Source organism: Galeopterus variegatus, unplaced genomic scaffold (genome assembly GCF_000696425.1).
Source record: "Galeopterus variegatus unplaced genomic scaffold, G_variegatus-3.0.2 Scaffold3364, whole genome shotgun sequence".
Classification (NCBI taxonomy): domain Eukaryota; kingdom Metazoa; phylum Chordata; class Mammalia; order Dermoptera; family Cynocephalidae; genus Galeopterus; species Galeopterus variegatus.
Genome location: NW_007729475.1, coordinates 34,251 through 42,956, shown reverse-complemented (window position 1 = coordinate 42,956; position 8,706 = coordinate 34,251). Strand labels below are relative to the sequence as shown.

Below are 8,706 nucleotides of genomic sequence, written 5' to 3'. Positions count from 1 at the left end.
CCCGGGGCCTTGGTGTTATCAGCACCACACTCTCCCGAGTGAGCCACGGGCCAGCCCAAAAAGCAACTTTCTGCCTGAGAAAATTCTCACAATTCTTTCAGCATCTTATCTTAAGTTTCACTGAGGAACAATAAATTCATTATGTACATAGTAAATCTAAATTGTGTTATAAATTTTTTTCTTGGGCCAGCCCGTGGCTCACTCGAGAGAGTGTGGTGCTGATAACACCAAGGCCACCGGTTTGGATCCTATATAGGGATGGCCGGTTAGCTCACTGGCTGAGGATGGTGCTCAGAACACCAAGCCAAGGGTTAAGATCCCCTTACTGGTCATCTTATAACAAAATAAAAATAAAAATAAATATATATATTTTGGCAGCTAAGCAGTAAGGAAATCCAAACCCTTGTCCTTTGTGTTAACAACACCATGCTCTAACCAAGAGAGCAAACTGGCCAGTCCTGTGCTGTAACTTACAATATATATCTGGCGGTTCTTACACTGAAGCAGTACTAATAACCATGGGTCATATGTTATAGGTATCTATGTTTACATTTAAAAAAACAAGTAAAATCTAAGACCACACCTTAGCATATCAACAAACATTTGCTGAGCTGGTACTTAGTCCTGCTATCAGCTATAAAAACCCAATGCATTCTGTTTTTAGAGTGGAATCGTGTAAATCGTGAATATGCTCTTTTATTTGTATCATTTCACTTCATCAAAGAACAGTGAGGAAGTAATCTCATTGTTTTAGAGATGATGTAGATGATGTAATTGTCAAATTAAGCAGTGATTCTGGGTCTAACACAACTCTAAAGCTACTGGTCACATCTAGCTATTTATATTTAAATAAAATTTAAAAATCAATTCCCCAGTCCTTGCTTTCGCCTAGCCATGTTTTCAAGTGTTCAATAGCTACATGTAGCTAGTAGCTACCATAATAGACAGCAAGATAGAGAACATTTCCATTATTACATGAAGTTCTATTGGACAGCACTGTTCTTAAGTTTATTTTAGAGCCATAAGGACCCTTGGAAATCTAGCCCCAAAGCCTCACTTTTTAGATTAAGTAACTCCCTAGTTTGAAAGAGAATTTCAGAAAAATGACAATTATTTTCATAGCCTTTAAATTAGAAAAGAACTTGGGCTTTGGAATTAAGCCAGGATTGAATTAAAAATGCCAGCTCCACTAACATACAAGGTCTTTCAGGCATTGGGAAGGTTTAAAAAGAATTAAATAAAATGACAAGATGCATAAAGGGTCTAAGAGATAAATATGACACATATTTTAGAACACTTCTTTTTTCCTTTGCATATTCACTTTAAGGATTTCAGGGTAAATGACAAAAACAAAAATAAAAACAAAAACAAACAAACAAATGACAAGATGCATAAAGGGTCTAAGAGATAAATATGACACATATTTTAGAACACTTCTTTTTCCTTTGCATATTCACTTTAAGGATTTCAGGGTAAATGACAAAAACAAAAATAAAAACAAAACAAACAAACAAAACAAACAAACAAAAAAAAACACTTGACAGATCAAAGCGTTAAATTTCATTTTTAAAATTTTAATTTTAGGGCTGTCCAGTTAGTTCACTTGGTTAGAACATGGTACTGGTAACACCAAGGTCATGGTGTTCGGATCCCCGAACTGACCAGCCACCAAAAATAAATAAAATTTAATCAATTATTAAATCTAATTAATTCAAATAAATTTATTAGATTGATTTTAATTAAAATCAATTAAATATAACTGTTAAATTACTGATTTAAATTTAATTATTAAATTGCAAATACTACAAGTTTTTGAAATGAATGCATTTTGGTTCTAAGGTTATTTCATCTAGGCATCGAGGTATAGTAAAATCTTTGAAAATATAGAATATTAGCTAGAAATCCCACATTTGTAAATAAGTAAGTTCTCTGGCTTTCAAATATTCACATATTCTATAGTTTTCCCCTTTTTCTGGCTGCTGGCCAGTACAGGATACAAACCCTTGACCTTGGTTTTATCAAAACTGTGCTCTAACCACATGAGCTAAAAGCAGCCAGACCTCTATAGTTTTCTATGGTCATAAAAGCAGTTGTTTTAAGAATAGGCTAAAAAGCTGATGAGATAAACATACCATATTCGAGCAGTCAATTTTTTGGATCAACACCTGGTAATAAACATCTACCATGGAAGTAAGAACTACACCATCTACTGAAAGGCCAATGTGAATAAAAAGGCTGGCATCTTAGCTCACTTGGTAGAGTTGGTGCTGACAACACCAAGGTCAAGGGTTCGGATCCCTGTACCAGCCAGATGCCAAAATAAATAAAAAATAAAAACAAGGCCCCTGCTATAAAATGAGAATCTATTAACTTCTTAAATTAGGAGTTCATCTAGAAACAACGTTATTCTAAGGGATTATATTGAGGAGTAAATGTAGAATTTAAATTAAGAGAAAGACATTGAAGAACACTCAAATCTGCCTATTGAGGAAGTCACCCCATCACTGCAGAGTAGATCTACATGAAATATGCTTCTGAAGTCAAGATTTGTGAGTAAGCACCAGGAAGGATAAAGCACAAAAGGAAAAAAATAAAAATAACAAAGCGAGAAAGAAAAAGAAAAACCCAAACCCCTATTTGGGAAGGCGTTTCCTAAAAAACATGCTTGTCTAAAGCATGCTCCTCCTGAAGAGCACAGACTGGTGCCTTACTCACTCCCTGGTCTCAAAGCTCAGTCTCCTGCAAAGAACCCTCTGATTACAGGGTTAGACTGAAGATGGACTCCTATGCTTATTCCCTAAGAGACAAGAGAATGCCACTTGGGGCTGGCAAAACTACCCGAAAAATAAGCTGATTAACATGTAGAACCTAGGGCCGGCTCGTGGCTCACTCGGGAGAGTGTGATGCTGATAACACCAAGGCCATGGGTTCGGATCCCATATAGGAATGGCCGGTTCACTCACTTCAGAGAGTGTGGTGCTGACAACACCAAGTCAAGGGTTAAGATCCCCTTACGGGTTATCTTTAAAAAAAAAAAAAAAAAAAAGAATTTGGATAAAATGACAAGCCCTCTTAACTAGTAATACCTAAGGCACTGCTCCAAATGCTTAAGATCCCAGTCTCTCTCCATAATTCATATTAGGAGAGAATGACTGAAACCACTCCAGTTTGGTCAACTACGCACCTCATTCTTGGTTTTGAAAAGGAAATGCTATATACAAACATACCTTCACCACACTCTACCCCTAAGGTTTGCAAAGTTGCTCCCTTAGGCATTAATTAAATTTAAGGCTGTATTTAACAAACTCATTTTTAAAAAATGTAATACATTCCCTCCAAGAAAGAGATTTCTGTCAATGTACTAACATTCTTAAGGAGAACTCTACAAAGATTGTTTACTCTTCATAGGATGAAATTCTGATAACTTCTTCCCCCTTTAATATTGTGACTGCAAAAGACATGTCTGGTGGTTTTTTTGTTTTTTTTTTTTGAGGAGCGTTGCTGTGTCATTTTCTTCTTTCCAGCAATACTGCAGTGAAAAAATTAGCAGAGAGCAAAATACTGACTACTCAGAGAAAAGGGGATCCATTTCCAAGTTCCTATAGTTATGTGAAAAAGTTATTTTCCCCCTCTATCCTTACTGGATTTCCTAATTAATAGATGTAGGTTGACTTAACAATAATATCCCATCCATCAATAACTTCATATTCTTTGAACTCTTAAGCATTTGAACCCAATAGTTGACACTTTTTTTTCCTGATAATGTGGCCCTGAAATTGGTTATGACACTGAGAAAGTTTTACCTAGTGCAGTGGTTTAAAATATGTCCAAAACTCTGTGACGTGCCTCCCTGCAGAGGGAGGGAGCAGTTCCTCTACCTTGAATGTGGGCTGTACTTAGTCCAGAATTTAGTGGAAGTGAGAGTATGTGACTTCTGAGATTAGGTCATAAAAGGGATTGTGTGCCTCCCCTCTTGAATTGCTCCCTCTGAGGAAAACTAGCTGCCAAGGTGTAAGGTCATTAAAGCAACCCTATGGAAAGGTCCACATGGCAGAAACAAGGTCTCCTGTGAACAGCCATGTGAGTTAGCCATCTAAAAAGCATCCTGCATGGGCCGAGCCCGTGGCGCACTCGGGAGAGTGCGGCGCTGGGAGCGCAGCAGCGCTCCCACCGCGGGTTCACATCCTATATAGGGATGACCAGTGCACTCACAGTGCTCACTGGCTGAGCGCGGTGCGGCTGGTCTCAAAAAGGACAAAAAAAATAAATAAGAATAAAAAGCATCCTGCAGCCCTGGCAAGTCTTCAATGACTGGCGCCCTGGTGGAAATCTTGACTGCCATCTCAGGGGAGACCCCTGAGCTAGAACCACATAGCTAAGCCACTCAGATTCCAGACCCCAGAAACCGTGTGACATAATAAATGTTCATTGTTTTAATCTGCTATATTTGGGGGTAATTTGCTTTTTTTTTTTTTTTGTCGTTTTTCGTGTCCGGCAATGGATCGCAACCCTCGGTGTTGCACCCGCACCTCGCTCAGCCAGTGAGCGGGAACCGGTCTGTATGTGGGATCCGAACCCTCGGTGGGAGCGCTACTGCGCTCCCAAGCGGCGCACTGCAGCAGTGCGCCACCGGGCCGGCCGGGGGTAATTTGTTTAACATCAACTAGATAACTAATACACCTCGACATTTTCTGAACTGGGAAGAAATGCCCCACCCAATTTCTACACAGAACCCACTACTGCTGAATTGCAGTTTGACAGGATTGTGGTACCAATTCAATGAGTAATGATGGAGATTATTATTTGGGGGTGTGTGTGTGTGTGTGCACACCTGGCTGGTACAGGGATCTGAACCTGTGACCTTGGTGTCATAAGGCTGTGCTCTAACCAACTGAGCTAACCGGCCAGCCCAGATCACTTAACAGCTAATCTTTCTTGGTTCTCTAACATTGAGATACTAGAGACATTTTTGAAGCATTTTCCCTATATCTTTACCTGCCCCTGAGACTTATAACTAGTTTCACAAACTCAGGGAATTCCGGAAGATTTGGATAAAATGACAAGCCCTCTTAACTAGTAATACCTAAGGCACTGCTCCAAATGCTTAAGATCCCAGTCTCTCTCCATAATTCATATTAGGAGAGAATGACTGAAACCACTCCAGTTTGGTCAACTACGCACCTCATTCTTGGTTTTGAAAAGGAAATGCTATATACAAACATACCTTCACCACACTCTACCCCTAAGGTTTGCAAAGTTGCTCCCTTAGGCATTAATTAAATTTAAGGCTGTATTTAACAAACTCATTTTTAAAAAATGTAATACATTCCCTCCAAGAAAGAGATTTCTGTCAATGTACTAACATTCTTAAGGAGAACTTTCCAAGCATTAAGTATTTTTAATTTATTACGTATAAAGTTATTAGAATTAATGTATTTTGGTGTCTCTAAACTAATTTCAAAATACCACCTAAAAGAAAATGTATTGCTCTCATTTTTTTCTCCCAAGCCACCACTGAACAAAATGAATTTATAAGCAAATTCTTACCTGCAGCGGTCTCCGTAAATACAGTACCCTCGCTGAAAATACTTGCACATTACACCATAGGGACTGTCAGACAGGTCATGAGAGTAACGACAGTTATCTCCTTCTTTACAAACTCCATGCATAAAATACCTGTGAAATAAAAGACCACAAAACTAGATTAAAAGAGACCAAAGCCAGCCCTCAAAGAATTCATAACTGATATATTCCACCAGTAAATACAGACATATGAAATGAACACAAAGAAAGTGGAACCAGACTGTGTGACCATAAAACGATGTATTCGGGTACTACAGGAAGGAAGGCTGCCCATAGATCCAGGCACCAATTTAGATTTTAAACACTCATCTGCACACTGGAGGTTAGGTTTGACCATTGTCCTCATTTTACAGTCCTAGGAAGGTGGCTTCTTTTTTTCACTAACTTTAGCCATAAAGGCAGCTCCCATCAGTTAAAAAAAACAAAAAACAAAGATAAAGAAGCAAGATCAGAAAAGGTCAGACTACTGTATATGTTTCACTTCTTCAAGAACCATTTTATTTATTTATTTATTTATTTATTTATTTATTTATTTATTTATTTATTTATTTATTTATTTATTTATTTATTTATTTATTTATTTATTTATTTATTTATTTATTTATTTATTTATTTATTTATTTATTTATTTATTTATTTATTTATTTATTTATTTATTTATTTATTTATTTATTTATTTATTTATTTATTTATTTATTTATTTATTTATTTATTTATTTATTTATTTATTTATTTATTTATTTATTTATTTATTTATTTATTTATTTATTTATTTATTTATTTATTTATTTATTTATTTATTTATTTATTTATTTATTTATTTATTTATTTATTTATTTATTTATTTATTTATTTATTTTTATTTATATTTATTTTTTTAAAGATGACCGGTAAGGGGATCTTAACCCTTGACTTGGTGTTGTCAGCACCACACTCAGCCAGTGAGCGAACCGGCCATCCCTACATGGGATCCGAACCCGGGGCCTTGGTGTTATTAGCACCGCACTCTACCGAGTGAGCCACGGGCCGGCCCTTCAAGAACCATTTTAATTCTTTAAAAGCCACATATGCTGGTTAGAGCACAGTGTTTTAACAAAGTCACGGGTTTGAATCCCTGTACCAGTTTTTTTTTTCCTTTTTGTCTTTTTTCGTGTCCGGCAACGGGATCGCAACCCTCGGTGTTGCTCCCACACCTCGCTCAGCCAGTGAGCGGGAACCGGTCTGTATGTGGGATCCGAACCCTCGGCGGGAGCGCCACCGCACTCCCCAGCGGTGCACTGTAGCAGTGCGCCACCGGGCTGGCCCAAGATTTAGTTCTGACAGACCACAACTCCCAAGACATGCATCTACATACAGCTGGTATGCAGCAAGGAGAAAGTAACTATTTCCTGGGTGTAAATGTGACTAGCTTTGTAGAGGACATTGCTACATTCAAGAGTGTCACAATTATCTGGAATGGTAGGTAGAAAAGCAGTGGAGATAAGCATATTCTACTTGCCCACTGAATTGAATACTATATAGAAAATAGATTCACATTTACCTAAGAAGCCTTGAAAAAGACTGCCCTAAATTGAAATGTGAAAGATTTTATTATTCAGGATTACCTGCAAATGAACTGTCTATTAAGAGTAAACAACATGAAAGTAAATACATAACTAGCACTTTGGTGGAAACAGCTATAATTATCAAGATCCTAAATACGGTCCATAACATAGTAGGCGGTCAAATTATAGATATAATTAGCCAAATCTCAACTGTTATTAGGTTTAACTTAATCTAACTCAAGTTTGAACTTTTGTTCAATTGCAGAGCTACTTTCTGCAAGCTTTAAAGCTGTTTGAGGTTAGAGTACAGCCTTGTAACACCAAGGTCAAGGGTTCGGATCCAGCCAGGCACAAAAAAATAATAAAGCTGTTTGAGCTCCAGATAACCCTAATTTTTTAAATTGTTTATGAAAAGTATCTTTAGTAAAGCTAGACAGTTTGGCTTGGGGGAAAAGTTTGTATTAATAGATAATTTAAAAAAAACTAAACAGGTCAATTATAATTACACTGTAACCACCACTATGGTATAATCATGCTTCAAAGTATCTGTAAAAGTATCCACAGTTGATAGCAGGTTATTCCTTTGATGCAGTGTCACCGTTTGAACAGTTTACTGCTGTGGAACACTCTTTACTCTCACATTTCATACAGACGACAAAGATGTCTATAACCTTCAACATTTCCTTGGGGTCAGTTTAAAATCAGATACAAGGCTGGCCGGTTACTCAACTGGTGTTATAACACCAAAGTCAAGGGTTCAGATCCCCATACTGGCCAGCCGCTGAGATACAGATACAGATACCAATAGTTTTAAGGCTTGATAAAATTATCTACCTAGATCTCAAGCTGGGAAGGTAGCTCCGAAATCTCAGGCACAATATTAGGAATTTTAGGTTTGTTCTTAAATCCTTCTTCGCCATGCTCTCAATCATTCAGTTGTTATCCTTAGGTGTACAGTGCTCTTGATAGAGANCCCGGGGCCTTGGTGTTATTAGCACCGCACTCTACCGAGTGAGCCACGGGCCGGCCCTTCAAGAACCATTTTAATTCTTTAAAAGCCACATATGCTGGTTAGAGCACAGTGTTTTAACAAAGTCACGGGTTTGAATCCCTGTACCAGCCAGCTGCCAAAAAATAAATCTTTAAGTAAGAAAAAATAAATAAAAGCCACATATGAAAACACAAGCAAAATTCAGTGGCAAAGAGAAATCACTCTTCCCACTGCCTTAAAGGACCACATGTATATGTGACCAACGGTTCTAAGTGGCCCTGGACCAGCAGCATCAGCATCACCTCGGAATGATCGGAATCTGCAAGAGACACAAATTGAGACCTTTCCTTGGACCTCCTAAATTAGAAACTCAAAGTAGTGTAAGTAACCGTGTGGATTAGGGGAGATGATAAAGGCCTTATCTTTTTTTTTAACAGACATCCTTGATCTTGTAAAGTGAATAGAACCCCCTACCCCCCCAATCCTCCCATCATTGACTTCTGTCAGGGTTCTTTTTTTATCCTTTGGCCCTTTATTGGTCTCTTACTCTTGAGCAGGTTTATTAAGATTTAGTTCTTTTTTTTTTTT

General features: G+C 37.6%; 1 protein-coding gene across 1 annotated transcript in view; it reads right to left on the bottom strand.

Moving 5' to 3' along the window:
* Positions 1-8,706, bottom strand: part of MKRN1 (makorin ring finger protein 1) — a 22,623-nt gene that overhangs the window by 3,483 nt on the left and 10,434 nt on the right. Inside the window, exon 2 of the mRNA XM_008584750.1 lies at positions 5,548-5,676. Coding sequence (XP_008582972.1) covers positions 5,548-5,669 — 122 coding nt within the window. The 5' untranslated portion in view covers positions 5,670-5,676. The remainder of the gene's footprint in view (positions 1-5,547; positions 5,677-8,706) is intronic.